The sequence below is a fragment of the Pituophis catenifer genome, unplaced genomic scaffold (assembly GCF_029215685.1).
Source record: "Pituophis catenifer annectens isolate HBS135680 unplaced genomic scaffold, rPitCat1.0.hap2 SCAF_1, whole genome shotgun sequence".
NCBI classification, from domain to species: domain Eukaryota; kingdom Metazoa; phylum Chordata; class Lepidosauria; order Squamata; family Colubridae; genus Pituophis; species Pituophis catenifer.
In genome coordinates this window covers 256,601,780-256,621,692 of record NW_027256881.1, presented here as the reverse complement: position 1 = coordinate 256,621,692, position 19,913 = coordinate 256,601,780, and the positions used below count along the sequence as shown (strand labels likewise).

The following is a 19,913-nucleotide window of genomic DNA, read 5'->3' as shown; positions in this document are numbered from 1 at the left end:
AACCTTATGAACAATGTGACTAATCTCATCTGGGTACAAGAACAAGACCAGGCCATAAAATTCATTTTGTATTGTTGAACATAAAATATGAAACTCTAATCTTGAATATATAATATTGAACATAAGACATATTAAGTAATATTTAAGTCAGTTTTAAACTAGAGTAATAATGCAAATGCAATTCTTGCTTGTTTGAGATTCATTCATTCATGCTTTCCCTTTCCCAAACAGTTTCTGCCTGGCTACAACGTGGTTCATAAATAATGCATCTTAGACTGAAAGGGTTTCTAGCATTGTTTGTTTTCAGATGTGACACACAAACACACACACCACACACTGACAATTCAACAAGAGGGGAGCTGCCAGTGTTTATTTTGGTTGCATTTTTCATTCTTATAATAAAGCCTTGTTATTGGGGAAATGGTGGCTAGTAGCCTGCAGAAGGAAGAAGGAAGGAAGGAAGGAAGGAAGGAAGGAAGGAAGGAAGGAAGGAAGGAAGGAAGGAAGGAAATATAAGCACTGTCAAAACTCAGCATGCCACTGGTTGTGAGTCTTAAATCAATGACGTGTTCCCCCGGAAAACAAACAAAGGGGAAACTGATCCTGTCCCCATGTTTATTATTTTGATGTTTGTTGATGTTCAGTTATGTTCAGTTATGTAAAGTCCAGGTGCCTCCACTGAGTGTCTGACTATTTTATTGTACATGTATGAATGTAACCTTAAGCAAGATCTGCAATTAATATTCAAGTCATATTTTTGCCATGGCTTGCTTTAATTGTAAGTAATTACTTAATACAAAAGAAACCTATTCAAATGTCACAGAGTCATCAACCTACCAGCCAGATGAATTGAGTTCTAGCTTGAAACAGCCTCATCCAGATGGGCTTTTATCTGCTGTTAGAAAAGGATGGTTGAGAATGAAAGGAATTATTGTCCAACGTGTCCAACATGATCCAACACATCTGATGGGCACCTGACATTGATTTTAAAAACTGTTTAAAGTACCTTTCAATGGCTTTGGGCAGATTAATAACAACTTAGAAGACTTTTGGCATGTAAATTTGTACACTAAATTTAGCAAAAATGGTTTGCTAAGAGAAGCATTTGGTATCTGCCCATGCTACACACATCAATAGATTGAGCATGTTCATGGCTCAGTGGCTAAGACGCTGAGCTTGTCGATCAGAAAGGTTGGCTGTTCGAATCTCTTGTATAGGTCTCCTGCCTGAGCAGTGGGGTTGGACTAAATGACCTCCAAGGTCCCTTCCAACTCTGTTACTGTTATGGTCACCTCTATGAGACAATGTCATTCTATGGGATGTAGGAGGTGTGTTTTTTCTGTGGTGAATCTCTCCACCCCCCACAGAATGATCCCTCCCCCAGCCCCTGATTTACAGAAGGATCTAGCTCTGGAGACCTTTAGACAGGTATTGAAAACCTGACTCTTTCTTCAGGTTATGTGGATCCAGAAAAAATAGGGTTGCTCTCTGGAAGACTGCAATAAATTTGAGTGAATGATTATTAATTTCTCATGATGACCTCAATTATGGAGTGTTTGTTGTTGTCATTCCACTGGCAAAAAATAATCTATTAATGATTTCTTTAGGTTTTATACTTCCATTCGAAGTCTATGACTTTAACTGGATATGTTGTTTTTATTATAACTAAGATGAGTGATTTTTATCAATGTCAGAGGGTGAGATGAGTAACAATGATTTTAACCTGGCAGGCAGCTGGTAGAAATAATTTAATTTTAGCTGGGGAAAGTTTCCTTTATTTAAAAGCACGTGGCACGGAATTTTGCCTGTTCCTTTTTTAAGCGAAAGAACGAAAAATACTTCACTGTTGTTTTAAATGGTGGCAATGTTGCAATCCAGATTGCCCTGTCTTCTCATTTGCAATAAAATGGCCCAATAGCAGCAGTAGTGGGTTGCCCCCAGGTTCGCACCGGTTCTATAGAACCGGTAGTAAAACCAGCAGGAGGCTCCGCCCACTGACCCCGACATCACTAAAACGCTTCTGCACATGCGCAGAAGAGCGCGTGTGTGGCCCCGCTGCGAACTAGTAGTAAAGGTAAGTAGAACCCACCTCTGAATACCAGACTGATTACCTATTTCTAGGTTTTTCTGGAATAGAAAAAAAACCCCATAAAAACTCACTCTAACTTACTATTATAAACTCTCACAACAAAAAGTAATTGATTAATGGCAACCCTTCTCCAGAAACCACCCCCAAGGCTTTCCTCTGTCATGAGACGAAACATGGTAGGAGGGAAGCATGATTTGTCCTCCATTAATTTTTCCTGCTGTCTCTATCGATGCTTGCACTATATTTTACTCTTTGAATTCTGAGGGGGAAGAAATGAATGTAATGTTTAAATACAGCACATAAATCTTTATTATATAGCAGGCAAATTAACCAGGAGGGAGTAGAATGATGTCATTGCTTCTGCAAAGCAACAAGCTGGAACAAGGAAACAGCATCTCAAATGTTGTGGATAAAGCTGTGGGCTGGCGAGGAGACAGACAGACAGAGAGACAGATTGTGAGTATGCCGAAGAGGGAGCCAGACATATTCAGAGCTTAGTCAGGCAATTATTGGGCAGACAATGTATCTGATAGACAGGCTCTTTTTCCTTTAGTGAGGAAAAGAGCTCACAAAATCAGAATAAGAAAAAAGATAGAGAAATATATAAAACAAGAAGGAAGGAAGGAAGGAAGGAAGGAAGGAAGGAAGGAAGGAAGGAAGGAAGGAAGGAAGGAAGGAAGGTGTTCTTAGAAGAAGCAAAAGTAGAGTGTAATTCAGAAAAACTACCCCAGACATTATTGTACAAGAACAGCTGGTATTTATTTGTTTGTTTGTTTTTTTGTTTATTATGCCCCCCCCCAAGTGCCGCTGGGCTGCAAATAAAATTTAAAAAATAAAAACAATTAGAATAATTCAAACATTTTAAATACATGACAGAGAAGAATAAAGCACCCATCATATTGACACATACACACAACAGTTCCATTTTTTGAACTGGAAGCATCTTTTATTCAGGTGGGCCTTTAAATGCAAGCTGATAGTTTAGACATAGGTTTTATATTAAGTTCATTTGTTTGCTTTTTTGGGTATATTTTGTATTTCATTAGGATAATGTGTCAACATGCAGTCGTATTTTCCCTACAACAACCACCCTGTGATATATTTGGTCTGGCAGTGAGTCATTGAACTAAATATCTAATGAGTTCCTGTGGCTGAGGGTAGATTTAAATCTGTGTCTCCTTAAACTTAGTTTAACATTGTCACCACTATACTACCATGATATCTGAGACTGTATAGCAATAGCATATACTACTTCACAGTGCTTTATAGCAGTCTCTACGTGATTTACAGCATCAGCATATTGCCCCCAACAATCTGGGTCCTCATTTTACCAACCTCGGAAGGATGGAAGGCTGAGTCAACCTTGAGCCAGTGAGGATCGAACCCCTGGCAGTCAGCAGACTTAGCCTGCAATACTGCATTCTAAGCACTGTGCCACTACAGCTCCTGGTATACTGTATTTAATTCATTGTACATTTTAGTCATTACTGTTATCCCCCCAAAGCTTTTTTGCATCATAAAGAAGAAGAATAATTCAATAATATGAACATATACAGAGAAATAGATAGAGATGGTCATTTATTCATGTGATTGTTATTTGTAGATTTACATTAGTTGATTAAACGTGAGATAGTTGAATATCGTAGTATTTATTTACTTACTACCGTATATTTATATTCTGAACCTACTGCAAGAGCTCAAGGATTTGATTTTTCTTAAACAGCTCTTTTGTAATTAGTCATTTTATAAATGCAACCATTTTGGAAAATCTGGCTAAAGTTCCATAAAGAATAGGAGAACAAATATTAAATCTTGGACAAACTTTAGAAAAAGTGAGATATACATATGTAGTATTTTTCAAAGCATCTATTGCAATGCTGGTGGTCTACTCCATCCCCTGTACTTTGAAGCTTACTTAAAGGACAAGAACAAAAATGCCAACCAATATTTGAAAAAGAAAAAGAAAATAGTAGAAATGGGTTCATGAATTACAAAAAACGAACTGAGAGGTCTTTCAGATTAAAGTATTGCCTTCCCATAGGAAGGTGAGATGTGTTCCCTGCTGATCACTTACAGTAGTGGCCAAAATTGTGGAAACCTTTTGGGAAAAATGTATTTTCTAAAACTAGCTAATAACACTATTTTTTTTGGAGTAGTACCATAAAATTATATATCAATGGAAAGATAATTTAATCAAGAATGTAATGCAATAACTTTTATGAAGGATTTGCTATTAGAATAGCAGTTACAGTATAAAGAAGAAAAGTGAAACATGTAGAAAAAAAGAGATATACAAAAATTATCACCATGCCAGTTAATCCATAGTTGGGTAGCCTTTAGCATGAATTACAGCCTTACAACATCTTCCCATGGAGTAAACCAAGTCTTTTAGTTCTGCAGCCGTTATAATGGGAAACCAAGATTGAATGATTGCTTCTATTAACTGAGTTTTATTGCTGGGTCGCTTCTGACTAACACGTTTCTTTAGTCAGCCTCATTGATTTTCAATTGGGTTAAGGTCTGGGCTATTCCCAAGACATTCCAGCAGTGGAATACGATTAACTTGAAACTCCAAAAAAAAAAAAAAAAGTGGTGTTATTAGCCATCAAACCTCAAAAATTCACTTTTCCCAAAAGGTTTCCACAATTTTGGCCACTACTGTACTATATGCTTGTAACCGTAGACTTGCACTTGTGCATAATTTTGTCATGACCTAGTTGTGCAGTTCAGCTTAGTCAGATTAGATCACTGTTTTTCAAACTTGGCAATTTTAGGATGTGTGCTGCCAGGTGAATTCTGGGAGTTAAGTCCGTGCATCTTAAAGTTGCCAAGATTGAGGAAAACCTGTATTAGTTGATTTTCAAAGCCTCCTTCAACCATTACATTCAATGATCAACTCTGGTGTTTGACAATATAGTTTGATATTGTGAATAGCACTGTACAATTTTATTACACATTTATTGCATTGTTTTAAAGAAATCATTTCAGGAAGTAAAAGCTGCATAGCAATAGCTTAAAATTTAAAACAAACATTAGACCAGTGACACCCCCCCCCCCCACAACCTTCTGGGCACCAGGGAGCAGTTCCATGGAGAGAGATTTTCCCATGGACCAGAGGAGGCATGGTTTCATGTGCTGCCTGCATCCTGCAGATGGGGCTTTGTTTGCTTGTGCGGCCTGGTTCCCGGCATGGCGCAGTCCAGTGCTGGTCCATGGACCAGGGGTTGGGGACCCCTGCATTAGACTATATTCCATGCCTTTTGTTTTTCCAATTGTGGAAAAAGTAAGGTTTAGAAAAACAGTAGAAAATGTCCTCCTGCCTTCCCTTTCCAACTCTGTCTCAATTTTCTTGATTTTTTTTCCCTTTAACATGCAAAAGGAAACTTCTGGCAGACATTCTGTAAAAACATTTTTAAGGCAAATATAATCACTAGACAGAAACGGTTGCCCACTCTGTAAATAAAAAAGCAAAACCACCCTCAAGTCTAAGTCTAAGACATGTTAATGTACAGCTCTTGCATAATCTAACGAATAGAGATTACGCATAGAACGAAACTGCTGGAAATAGTGCAACTAAGGCAACTCCATTGGAATCAGTCTCTCTGAAATATATCCATCACTAAAACATTCTTCAGTCATGATAAAAAAAGAAGATGTCTTACGCCAGTCAATACTACCTAGGGGGAAATGGGTCTCTGTCCTGCAGCCCTTATTGCACAGCTAAGCAATGTTTTGCAAATACAGCCTATAAAAAGACTTAAAAAGTGGACTATTTTGCAAGATTGCTACCTCTATTGCAGATTCTATGACATGAAACTTTATCAGTGTTACACACTGATGAAGATTGCTAAAAGGAAAGAAGGGAGACTCGCTGCTTTCATTGGACGGGATTAATCTAAGTGAGTTGTACAGTTCAGTTCTAAACATCTGGATCCAATCAAAAGATCATATCCTGGAAAGCACTCCATTGGCTTCCAGAAACAAACTTCTTGCTGAGAGCTTTACACAACTTTGTTGTGTTAATGAGAAACTGTAGGAACCTGAACAGCCATTTTAAATCATTCAGACTTTGCATGAGGATTGTCTCTTTATATGTGCACATATATATCATTGTGCTAAACAAACCTTACCGTGCTTGTTAGCTTTGGAGGGTTGCCTTTCAATTACTTCTGAGATTTAATGAAAGAATGGCAGCAGTACAGCTTGGATTTTTACTTGTTCCGTTTTTTATATGCCTCAGAATAGAAGCACAATATATTATGCAAGATGCTGAACTTATGCATTATATAGATCGCCGAATTATCTCAATGGAGGTAGGTGCCCTCTCTACAGTTTGACTATATAATGAATTGTTTTCTTTGTATGGGACTTATATTCCATCAGTTTTGGGGAAATTAAAACTTTTTTCATTTAAAATAAACTAGCTTTTTATGCAGAATTCAAAATGTGACAAACAACCAAGCAGAGTGTTGTTTATGAAAGAAAGTTAGAATTATTGCTGCTCCTAATAAATTTATTACCCTGTAAAATGTGAACATTTGCAATGGGTAAAATTCTGATAAAGTCTGGCTAATTTTAAGTTCACTTGAAGATGATGGGAGAGAGTGCATGCTTGATCTAAAGGTGGCTAAATTATGTCTCAGATACTTGCTAATGATGATCCAAATGATGGGAGAGAGTGCATGCTTGATCTAAAGTTGGCTAAATTATGTCTCAGATACTTGCTAATGATGATCCAAATGGAAGAACAGTATAGAAGTAGGCATATTCTTAAAATATTCTTAATCTTTAGGAGCAGATCCATCTGGCTGTTTACATAAGAGTAAATGGCAGAAATAATCCAGGTGCTCCTCAAACAGGAATTAAAAATCTCTTTTAGTCATCTGGAGGTGCAGTGTAAGTAAATAATATTCAAATGTCTATGTTTATTTCTGGAATATAAATATCAGATATTTCTTAACATAATTCTATGAATCTGCCAAATTACTGAACATAAAATAACACTTTCATTAAAATTGGCAATTTTACATGCCTATTAGAATACCAATTTTATGAATATTTTGTAATGTCAAAGAGGGAAATCTGTGCTCTCAGGAATTTTCTGGGCCACACAATTCCTCACTATTAGCCACACTTAAATTGGGTAGACTGTGAATAAGCACATCCAGAGTATCTGGGTTTGCAAATGTTATGTTATGTCATATGTGGTTAAATTATACATACATTTAAACTATGTGCCCTTGTATTCAACAGCTTTTATCAGTGGTGGGATTCAAATAATTTAACAACCAGTTCTCTGCCTTAAAGACCGGCTGGCTGGGCGTGGCCATGGTGGGCATTGCCAGGGGGTGTGACAGGCAGCACTCGGCCTCCTGCACCCCCCTGGGAGCAAAAATGGGCCACGGGGGAATGCGCCGTTCCCCCATGCCCCGTTTTGGGCCTAGGAGGCCTCCCTGAAGCATCCTGGGAGCAGAAATGGGCCATGGGGGGCTGCATCGCACCACCCCACACACCCCATTTTGGGCCTAGGAAGCCTCCCTGGAGCCTCCTGGAGTGAAAACGGGCCTTGGGGTGTGCCGCACCCTCCCGTGTCCCATTTTGGGCCTAGGAGGTCTCCCTGGACTTACCTGGGAGCCAAAATGGGGTGTATGGGGACTCCTGGAAGGGGCAGGGAGGGGAGGGGCCAGCCAGCAATTTAAATACTGATTTGCCCAAACTGGTCCGAACCGGCTGAATCCCACCCCTGGCTCTTATCCTAGGTTTGCCTCTTATCACAGGCAAACTTATGTCTCCTCTACAGTAAACTTCATTCAAACCAGCAGAATCCAAACAGAAAGTCAAGAGACTGCAGTGTAACTATTGCTGAGACAGCTGTCCTTCTTTCCTTGTGTTTTTTCAGCTTTTGAGAAGCCAGTGTTCTGTGAATAGTTTATAAACTGTGACTATATGGTCATTTTACAAAGCAAAATCATCTAGTTTAGGTGGTTGTGCGTTAAACAGAGGTGGGAAACCCAGCTTTTTTCCTGGTACTGTGTCCAAAAAATTCACAGCTGCCTGACATAGAGTGTTATTTTCATGCCAGAAAAAAAAAGTTCATGCCTCAAGAGGCTATCCTTTGACTCAGTCAACCTGAACAACTATCAATTTATCTCAAATCTTACCTTTCTGGAGAAGGTTGTTGAGAAAGTGGTAAATGAACTATCCCCATGGATGATAAGGTATAAAAGATTTAAAGGAATTCGGGCTAAGGTCTCTGGGAGCCAATGCATCTTAATTAATTACCCAACTTCCTGGTTTCATTTGAGCCAATCCATAGCCCTGCTGGAGAAGGTAACCCTTGACTAGGTATTTTTTGTTGAAATCAAGTGTGCAAAATTACTCTTTTGTAGATCAGCCTTCCTATTTGCCATGTTTTTGGGGAGTGACAGTATGTGTAATCCTAACACATGGAATTATATTAGCCTGTGAAATATTAAATTACAAGTCGAGTGGAAAAAACAATGTTCTCATAACTCCTTCTTCCATGAATTCACAGCCATCCAAATACTTGCAGGTGGTATCTATTTTCACTCATAAATAAACGCTCACATAGGTTCAATCTCTGTACTCCCATTTTCAATATGGAAATGGTTTGGGTTTTTCCCACTTCAAATTGTCTACAGAGGAGATGCAAACTCATCATTCCCAAGAAAGATTCTCAGATGCCTTTTTTCCTTTCGCTCCCTCCCTTTTCCAGCTGTGCAGCATCTGGATCAGCAGGGGCCTCATTGCTATCCGGTGCCAGCACAACAACTATTTTTACAACCTCCTAAAAGAAAAGATTACGCTGTTGCTGAAATTCTACAGAAAGGCTATTGCCCAACATCCTTTAAGCCCCAAAATGGGAAAGTGATCCCTTTTAAAAAACATAAAAGGGTGACTTGTTTTAATTGTATACTTAAATGTCCACTTCAAAATCAAATGCTGTGCTTAAATATCTATTTTATGTAAATATGAAAAATTCATATTTATACATCTCAGTGCCATGCAGCTACATTCAAGAACACTCAGGCTTGAGCCAACACTGCACTGAACGCCCTGTCTAAAACAGTTAATCACATCCCTGAGTTTCCCCCATAATGCAGTGGTAGTATTCAGCCGGTTCACCCGCCTGGACGTCATCACGTCCCGTTTTTGACACTCTGCGCATGTGCGGAAGGCCCTGGACATGCACGGAGGTGTCACGTGTGCTCATATTTGCGAACCGGTAGCGAAGGTAAGTGAATACCACCCCTGCCCCAATGTATTGTCAGTTTGTTTTGAATGCAATATTGGGACTCAGAGATCTGATAACAAAATGAATGACTCTGAGGAAAGGGGAGGTATTTCATCAAATTATGTGAAATCTGATCTGAGGAAATCTCAGCTGAAGGTCAGGCAATGCCTTTTTTTTTTTTGAAAAGTTTTTTCAGTTTTATTTTTTCTACACATAATATAAAATGTACATTTTCTTATACATAATTAATCATACATATATCTATTTCCTTAAAGAAAACATTAAAATAAGACATTTTAATTTCATTCGGAATTGCTCTTCTACCCTTTCTTCCCCCTTTTCGCAACAAACCTTCTTCTTCCTCTCCTTTCTTTCCCTTCCCAACCTCCTCTCCTCTCCTACTTTCTCCTTCCTCCTCCCCTACCTCATCCTACTTCCCCTTCTTTCCCCCACTCTTCTCTTCTTTCTCCCTTCTCCCCTTCTCCCCTACTCCTGTCCCCTGCCTTCCTTCCTCTCCTTTTCCCTTTCTTCCTTTCCTCTCACTCCCTCTCCTCTTCCTATCTTCTACTCCCCTCTCCTTTCTGTCTTCTTTGCTATATAATATATAAAAAGGTCAGGCAATTCCTGAAGGGTTTTTTTGTATTCAGAAAACCTTCTGTGGTTTCTCTGTAGTTTCTCAGTGGGGCTTTCTGCATTTCTGTCCTCTGTTCCTCTGCACTTTAGCGTTTGTTCCAGTGGTGGGTTTCAATTTTTTTTACTACCAGTTCTGTGGGCGTGGCTTGGTGGGCGTGGCATGGCATGGCTTGGTGGGTGTGGCAGGGGAAAGATACTGTAAAATCTCCATTCCCACCCCACTCCAGGGGAAGGTTCCTGGAAAATCCCCATTCCCTCTCAATCAGCTGGGACTTGAGAGGCAGAGAATAGATGGAGGCGGGGCCAGTCAGAATTTTTACTACCAGTACTACTCCGAACTACTCAAAATTTCCACTACCGGTTCTCCAGAACTGGTCAGAAACCCACCTGCTGAAACCCACCTCTGGTTTGTTCCCTTCATGTTGATCTGGAAGTAATGAGAGTCATAGACTAAGCAGAAATTAGAATTATTGAGGATGGAAGTGCATTACATGAATTCAATTGAAATGGAAGAGAATAGTTATTTTCTCCTAAGCCACCTGGAATCACTGTAAGTGAATTGGGTGGCCATGTAAATTTTCTTAATAAAATAAAAAATATTTTGCATAACTTTAGGGGTATGTGCATTATAAAAATCATTCAGAATTGTTTCAGACTTGTGTGAACAAGAACATCTCTGAATTACTCTATGCAGACATACCTTTTTTCAGACTTCAGATCACTAAAAGGCACAAATTTTTAATGCGATTTTTAAAGCAGCTGCATCATTTTATAAGTTCATACTGAAGCCTGGACAAAGATATGCCTTCTTTAACAAACAGGAGAGAGATGCTACAGTCATGCAAGTATTAAGCACTTCTTTGAAATATTGGTTGAACCAACCACAGCTCTAGTAAACATTGAGTTTGGAGGCAACACTTAAACTGATTATTTCTGTGTTCTAACTAAAGAACCGACTGAATAAATGCAATCAAGATATAACTGATTATGTAGAAGAATTCCGGCAGTTTTCAAAGAAGCTGATGTCACATCTAGAAGGCCTCAACATTCTAAAGACTGTGCTGAAGAATGATGTAGACCATTTGCTAACAAGAGTGGAAAGAGCTCAGAGAGACATTGATTACTTTGAATCTGCAAAGGAATCCCCCAGCCCGTGTGTGGACATTGATGAAGAGCTTTTGGAGCAGCAGTTAACAGAAGAACAAGAGTCCAAGACAAAGATCAAGCTCATGCTGAATGCAAGTAAGGGCAGTCTACTCATAATATTGAAAATGCATAGTTACGGTTTCATAGTTGGGCTCATGCATGCAATGTATTCATCAGGGGTGGGTTCTACTTACCTTTACTACCGGTTCACAACGGGGCATGCGCAGAAGCGTTTTCATGACGTCAGGGTCAATGGGCGGGGCCTCCCTCCAGTTTTACTACCGGTTCTATAGAACCGGTGCGAACCAGGGACAACCCACCATTGGTACTCATACTCCTTAACTTACAACCATAGTTGGACCAGGATTTCCATTACTTAAGCAAGTTAAGTGAGTTGTGCCCAATTTTACAACTTTACAACTTTTTCCATAGTTGTTAAGTGGATCAAAGTGGTCAGTAAGTAAATCATGAAATTGTTAAGTGAACTGAGCTTCCCCCCATTGACTGCTTGTCGGAAACCAGCTGGGAAGGTTGCAGATGGTGATGATCACATGACCCCAGGATGCTGCAACCTTTGTAAATATATGCCAGTTGCTAAATGCCTGAATTTTGATCATGTGATCATAGGAATGTTGCAATGATCATAAGTGTAAGCATTGGTTGTAAGTCACTTTTTCTAGTGCTGTTGTAACTTCCAATGTTCACTAAATAAAGGGTTGTAAGTGGAGGACTTACTGTTTTGCAAGAATGATACTGCATGCCTGTACATGCCTAAAATCAATTTCATGAAAAATAATGGCAGCAGTCTCGCACAGTATTTTAAGAACGCTTGCTACTCAGTATGATACTATACTGTCCACAAACTGGCACATAAAATTATCTGAGATGAAAATTATTTTAATGCATTATTGTTGCCTTCAGTCCTGAATGTTCAAGACTGAATTTGCTAATATATTCATTCTAACATTCCTTGATGGCTAAGTTAAAGTTAGAAGATTAAAACAAACAAAATAAGTCACAAACAAGGGTAGGGGGGAACTATTGCCAAACATTTGGCAACAATAAGCAGAGGGAAAATGTAATGGAAACTATAAAAGTAAACATACATAAGAAAATTTTCCTTCATGAACGTATCTTAAGTATCTTAAGCTGAATTAACAAACATCTGATAGAGCCTTACAACTAATGTAATCTTAAAAGAAATGTCTATACTTATTTAGCTACTATTAATATTTATAATAAATTAAGTATACCCTAATGCTCCCAATGATGTAACAAAAATTACAGTATACACAGTTTCTTTCTGAAATAAACCCTAATTTCATTTTTGAAATAATATAATACTGAAGCCCCATTCTTCTCTAAATACTGATGCAACCAAAAACTGCACCCATTCATGACTAGCAATTTAATTCTTCTGGCTCAGATTTAAGTCTTCCAGATTTCAGTGAATTTATTTTCTGATTTGAATCCAGACTGCAGCTTAATCTATTGAATTTAAAATTGCTATATTATTTTGACAGGTCTTTTTAAATTAGAATTCTTTTTGAGGCAAAGACAAATTTCTCTACTTTGTCTATTTTCCACCCAAATGTTGACTAAATTAGACATTTGTTTAAATCAGCTAAGAAAATTTTGCCATGTAACTTAATATGATTTCAGGAGTGCCAATAAAAAAAGCTCCATTTTATGCTTTTCACTAACTATAAAAGGGATGCTTTAAAATTTAAATCTGAATTACCTGGCAGGTGTTACGGAGACCTGGTTGGGCCAGGAGGGGGGGTTCCCCTCGTTGAAATGTGCCCGCCAGGTTTCCAAGCATTCCATCAGCCGAGGTCACAGGGGAGTGGCGGGGGGGTAGCGGTTATTATTAAAGAAGGTCTGAGACCGAGGGAGGCCACTGTTCCTCAGACGGCCGGCTGTGAATTCCTTTTTGTGAAATGGGGTCATGGGGCTCAGATGGGTTTGTTGATCACGTACCTGGCTCCCTGCCATGTGGCAACAGCCCTGCCCGAGCTACTCAACGTCATCGCCGTGGTGGCGGTTGATACCCCTAGGCTTATGGTCATGGGGGATTTCAACCTGCCGTCCGTGGGTGAGACGTCTGAGATGGCTCGGGAGTTCATGGCTTCCATAACAGCTATGGACCTGACCCTGTTAATTCATGGCCCCACCCGCACAGGGGGAAACACGCTGGATCTGGTTTTTGTCTCTGGACAGTGGTTGAGGCATCTTGAGATAGGGGATATAGTTACCGAACCCTTGTCATGGTCAGATCACTCTCTCCTTCATCTCGACCTTCAAACTGCTGCACCCCGCCGCAGGGAGGCGGAGCCGGTAAGATGGTTCTGCCCCAGGCACCTAATGGAACCTGACAGATTCCAGATGGAGCTTGGGCCATTTCCTGAGGCTCTGGCACACGCCTCGACTGGAGACCTAGTGGCCGCCTGGGATAGGGCGGCTGCTGGAGCTCTGGATCGGGTTGTGCCTTTGCGGCCTCTGACCCGGTGCCGATCTCAATTGGCTCCTTGGTTTACCGAGAAGCTGAGGGAGTTGAAGTGCCAGAAAAGATGCCTAGAGAGTAGTTGGAGGGCCAGTCTCTCTGAATCTGACTGGACACTAGTAAGATCCCACATTAGGAATTACCTAGTGGCGATAAAAGCAGCAAAATGTAGCTATTTTGCTGCTCTTATTGCGTCATCAGATAACCACCCGGCCGCCCTCTTTAGGGTGACCCGCTCCCTGCTCCATCAGGAAGTGCGGGAGGACCCCTTGGAGGGTAGAGCCGAAGATTTTGTCCAGTATCTGTATGACAAAATCACTCAGATTCGGGAAGATTTGGACTCCGACTGGGTAGTCTCAGGGGGAGAGACAGGGGCAGGTCTTGAGAATGTTATCTGGGATGAGTTTGATCCTGTGACCCCTGAGGACGTGGACAGGATTCTGGGCAGACTGAACGTGACCACTTGTTTATTGGACCCGTGTCCTTCCTGGTTAGTACTGGCTTCCCGGGAAGTGACACGAGGCTGGCTCCAGGGGATTATAAATGCTTCGTTGGGTGAGGGTGACTTTCCCGCCGCCTTGAAAGAGGCGGTGGTGAGGCCTCTCCTGAAGAAGCCTTCCCTGGACCCGGCAATGTTGGTAAATTATCGTCCGGTCTCCAATCTTCGCTTCGTGGCAAAGGTTGTTGAGAGTGTGGTTGTGCAACAGCTCCCCCAGCACCTGGATGAAACGACGTATCTAGATCCATTCCAGTTGGGCTTCAGGCCCAGGTACAGCATGGAAACGACATTGGTCGCGTTGGTAGATGATCTCTGGAGGGCTCGGGACAGGGGATGCTCCTCTGTCCTGGTCCTGTTAGATCTCTCAGCGGCTTTTGATACCATCAACCATGGTATCATGCTGCACCGGTTGGAAGAGTTAGGGGTGAGAGGCACTGTGTTGCAGTGGTTTTCCTCCTTTCTCTCTGACCAGTCGCAGTCTGTGTTGACAGGGGGGCAGAGGTCAACCTCGAGGCCCCTCATATGTGGGGTGCCGCAAGGGTCGGTCCTCTCACCCCTCCTGTTCAACATTTATGTGAAGCCGCTGGGCGAGATCATCCGTGGTTTTGGGGTGAAGTACCACCAGTACGCTGACGACACCCAGCTGTACATCTCCACCCCAGACCACCCCAACGATGCCCTTGAAGTGATGTCCCGGTGCCTGGAGGCCGTGCGGATCTGGATGGGGAGGAATAGGCTCAGGCTCAACCCTTCCAAGACCGAGTGGCTGTGGTTTCCGATGTCTCAATATAGTCAGTTGGTGCCATCACTGACTATTGGGGGCGAATCATTGGCCCCACGGAGAGGGCGCGCAACTTGGGCATCCTCCTGGATTCACGGCTGTCTTTAGAAGAGCACTTGACAGCTGTGACCGGGAGGATTTTAATCAGGTTCGCCTGATCTGCCAGTTGCGTCCCTTTCTGGATCGGGACTCCTTACACACGGTCACTCATGCCCTCGTCACCTCCCGCCTGGACTATTGCAATGCTTTCTACATGAGGCTCCCCTTGAGGAGCACCCGGAGGCTCCAACTGGTGCAGAGTGCGGCCGTGTGGGTGGTAATGGGAGTGACATGGCGTTCCCACGTAACACCCCTCCTGCGCGAGCTGCACTGGCTCCTGGTGGTCTTCCGGGTGCGCTTCAAGGTTTTGGTTACCACCTTTAAAGTGCTCCATGGCTCAGGACCTAGGTACTTGTGGGACCGCCTACTACCACCAATAGCCTCCCACCGGCCGGTATGCTCCCATAGAGAGGGGCTCCTCCGGGTGTTGGCGGCCAAACAATGCCAGCTGGCGGCCCCCAGGGGGAGAGCCTTCTCTGTGGGGGCACCTACTATCTGGAACGAGCTCCCCCCGGAGATATGGAGGATCCCGGATCTGCGCACCTTCCGCCGCGGTCTAAAGACCTTATTATTTCACCAGGTGGGCCTGGCCTAATTTTCTCCCTCTTTTATAAAAGATTTTTAATTTTTTAATATCTTTTAGTATTTTATATATTCAAATTTTAAAATGGGTTTTAAATAGTTTGGGGTTTTAATTTGTCTGGGCCAATACTATTTAATTTGATTTTAATTCTACTTTTAAATTTTGTATGTATGTGTTTTATTGTTTGGCTGTGCACCGCCCTGAGTCCTTCGGGAGTAGGGCGGTATAGAAATCAAATAAAATAAATAAATAAATAAATAAATAAATAAATAAATAAATAAGTAAGTAAGTTTATCTCTTTTGATTAATGTTCAGCTTTCGGAATCAGCAATAAGCACTCAAAAACACCAATGCAATAATATTCAATGTAAGAATAAAATATATTTAGAATATGGTCATATTTGTAAAGAAACTTTAATGAGAAATGTCTGTTTTGTGAAACATAAATTCCCAAATATGTCTTCTGTGCAAAACATACAGGCCAAAATTGCACTGATCTCTTTTATTTATATTTATATTTTATTTATATTTTAGATATATTTGTGTACAGCTCCCAAGACTTCTAGAAGTTCTAGAAGTTTATATTAATAGAGTTAAAAGCATATGCAACTAATCAAATTATAGTAAAAAACATAACCAACGTGACCTTCCCCAGCAAAAATAATGCAGCAGTACAGTCCAGAGGTGGGTTTCAGCAGGTTCTGACCAATTCTGGAGAACCGGTAGCAGACATTTTGAGTAGTTCGGAGAACTGGTAGTAAAAATTCTGACTGGTCCTGTCCCCATCTATTCTCTGCCTCCCAAATCCCAGTTGATTGGGAGTAAATGGGGATTTTGCAGTAACCTTCCCCTGGATTGGGGTGAGAATGGAGATTTTACAGTATCCTTCTCCTGCCATGCCCACCAAGCCATGCCCACCAAACCATACCACGCCCACCAAGCCACACCCACAAAACCGGTAATAAAAAATATTGAAACCCACCACTGGTACAGACATTTTATAATTAAAATCGAGCTAGAAACACCCATTAAAACGGCATTATCTTAAGAGTTTTGTAAAATCTCAACAGAAATACAGTATATTTCCAAAGTGATGTGTTCCACAGACTGGGGGCCAACACCATCTTCAGGGTCATATCTCCACTTTTGCAGGATCGAACCCCCAATCTCCTTTCCCTGACTTCATATTACAGATTCAGATTGTACCATCTGTTAATCCAGTTCTTTCTGACGACAGTTACTTTGCAGGTGTAAAATTTATCTTGCAGGCTGATCAGAAAACACTCCTCTGTTGTGAACGTTTCCAAGCCTCAGACTGACAGAACTGCGCCCCAAAAAAAGAAAGTCTTGAACCACCAATCTTTAAATTTTCGATCAAGGATGCTTTATTTTAAACGTTGCGGTAGAGCGCAAGTATCATTTGTCCTGTTTTGAAATTAAGCAGAAAACTTCCATTTAATTTTTTTATGACCATTAGTCATGTCCCAAACCTAAGCCTAAGCCATTTGGGATCCATCAACATAGCTCTCCTTATACGGAATGGAAACATTTCCATTCCTTTCCATTAATCTGGATCAATCTTCTAACCAGGAAGGGCTTGCTTACTCTGAGTGATGTTTTTAAATACATACATACATACATACATACATACATACATACATACATACATACACACACACATATATATTGTATATATACCAAATTTATATTTGCTGATAAAGAAATAGGAGAGAGTGAGAGAGAGAGAGAGAGATTAAGATAGGCTCCATAGTCTGGCTATATTACTGCTTATGTGCCTTTTTTTACAATATGAATGCCAACATAACATGAAGAATTTTCTGACTCATGACTTTTCAACAAAAATAAGATAGCAGGATTACTGTACTAAATGAGCCATGCTGGGGAGGAACAGAGACTAAATATATTTATTAAATGAAATGATGTTTAAAGCATTTATACCGTACTTTCAGCCTTAAACAGTTCCCTGAGTAACTTACTAAATGAATAAAAGGAAGAAAATTTCTATTCTTAGGTTATCTTAAAAAGACTCAGTTCAAAAGGAAAGTAAAATAAAGACAGAGTGGAAAAACAAGAACATTCAGGCTCCCAAGTGTGAATATTTGATGGCTTCTTATTAAATACATAAATTTTATAAGGGTAGCATACAACTTTGCAACCTCAAGAGCTACTCTTCGTTCATGTTATTTAGTCCCAGTGGCCTCTGAGGGAAGGGATCGTAGCCCAACTAGGAACAGCAACAGAAGAGAGACCCTGTAAAATAATGTTAGCTATTTTAATGTACAAAAATGAAAAAAGATAGCAATAGCACTTACACTAATATACTGCTTCGCAGTGCTTTATGGCCCTCTCTAAGCTGTTTACAGAGTCAGCATATTGCCCACAACAATCTGGGTCCCTCATTTTACCGACTCTGGAAGGCTGGAAGGCTGAATCAACCTTGAGCCGGTGAGATTTGAACTGTCAATCTATTGGCAATTGGCAGTCAGCAGAATTAATCTGCAATACTGCATTCTAACCACTGCGCCACCACAGCTTCAACAAAGGATGGCAACTAAACAGCCAAAGTTCTGAGCAGTGTATGCTCGCTTCGTTTATGTTTGTTCACGTAAGTGGGGATATTGAGATACTACATCAGAATACTGTTTGTTTGTTTGTTTGTTTGATTGATTATTTAATTTATATGCTGCCCATTTCCAGATAGGTGACTCTGAGCAATTTACAGGACATAAAACGATAACTAAAAAAGCAATTAAAATTTTTAAAACTTTTAAATTTTGTTGATGGCCTATTGTTTATCTTCTTTTTTTTTTTTAAGGCTGCAACTACATGATCACAGGCTTCAAATCGCTAAAGGTAGTCAAAAAGTCTGGAGATGCATTCGGCTCATGGTTGAAAGACCCTGGCAAGAATTACCAAAAGATTTACTTCTTCACCGGAACAAAGAATAAAATTGTTATGGAGTTTGCAAATATTCGATCTTTTGCAGAAAGTGGTGAGAAACAGCTGGCTCGTAGAGTTGCACTACCATTTCCCTGGCAAGGAACAGGCCATGCTGTATATAATGGATTTCTATTTTATCATAAATATGGCTCCTTAAATGAGATAATTAAGTTTGATATTCAGAACAGAAATGCAACTGATCAGATGCTGTTGTCGGGTGCTGGAGAGATACCTGCCTACGAACTTCACCCTTCTACTAAAATAGACTTAGCTGTGGATGAACTAGGATTATGGGCAATCCATGCAGAACTAGATACTGCTGGAAAGCTTGTGATTACTAAAATCAACCATGAAACCATGACTGTGGAATATACATGGGATACATCCTGCAGAAGCCAGAATGCAGAAGCTGCTTTCATGATGTGTGGTGCTCTCTATGTTGTGTACAACTCACCAGGGCGTGGTGTCTCTCAAATAGAATGTATTTATGACACCTTAGATGTCATCAGTCCGTATGAAAACACAGTACTTCGTTTCCCCAAACGTCAGTCAAATCATGCTATGGTTCATTATAATCACAGAGACAAACAACTGTTTGCCTGGGATGATGGCTCTCAGGTCATTTACAAGCTCATTACAAGTCAAAAAAGTTAAAAAAAAAAAGAACAGAATGTCCTCTACACCAGCCTAACTACTACTACTACTACTACTACTACTACTACTACTACTACTACTACTTCTTCTTCTTCTTCTTCTTCTTCTTCTTCTTCTTCTTCTTCTTCTTCTTCTTCTTCTTCTTCTTCTTCCTCTTCCTCTCCTTCTCCTTCTCCTTCTTCTCCCTCTCCCTCTCCTCCTCCTCCTCCTCCTCCTCCTCCTCCTCCTCCTCTCCCCCTGCCCCCTACCCTTCTTCCTAAAGTTTATGGCAGTGATGGAGAACCTTTTCGGCACCAAGTGCCCAAAAAGTGGAACACGCACACCAAAGCACCGGAAACCCAAGGACCAGCTGGCCAGTGTGCATGCGTGTGCCAGAAGAGCAGCTGGCGACGGCGCGCGTGCCCACAGAAAGGGCTCAGCATGCCACCTTTGGCATGCATGCCTTAGGTTCGCCATCACGGGTTTATGAGATAGTGTATAATTTGTTGTTTTTGTAAGAAGTTGTCTCAGCCCTACCTGAGATCTAGGGGAGCTGTTGAGTTAAAGAAAGGGTGGATTACTTCATACAGAAAAGAGTTGTATTTTCAGTGCAGCACCTTGGATTACTTCATATCAGGATCTAAGAGACCATTTACTGCTAAAAAAAAAAATGAGGGTGCCTTTAGAGAAAAATGAGGAGTGGGAAAGAAACAAGAAGCATCATTGTTTTT

At 40.8% G+C, this 19,913-nt stretch overlaps 1 protein-coding gene across 1 annotated transcript; it reads left to right on the top strand.

Moving 5' to 3' along the window:
- The first annotated feature begins 6,276 nt into the window (after positions 1-6,276).
- On the top strand, positions 6,277-19,229 carry OLFML1 (olfactomedin like 1). Its single transcript, XM_070957495.1, has 3 exons — positions 6,277-6,402; positions 10,928-11,219; positions 18,425-19,229. The coding sequence occupies exons 1-3, from the start codon at positions 6,277-6,279 to the stop codon at positions 19,201-19,203; spliced, it is 1,197 nt and encodes a 398-aa protein (XP_070813596.1). The 3' UTR covers positions 19,204-19,229.
- Positions 19,230-19,913: the final 684 nt, after the last annotated feature.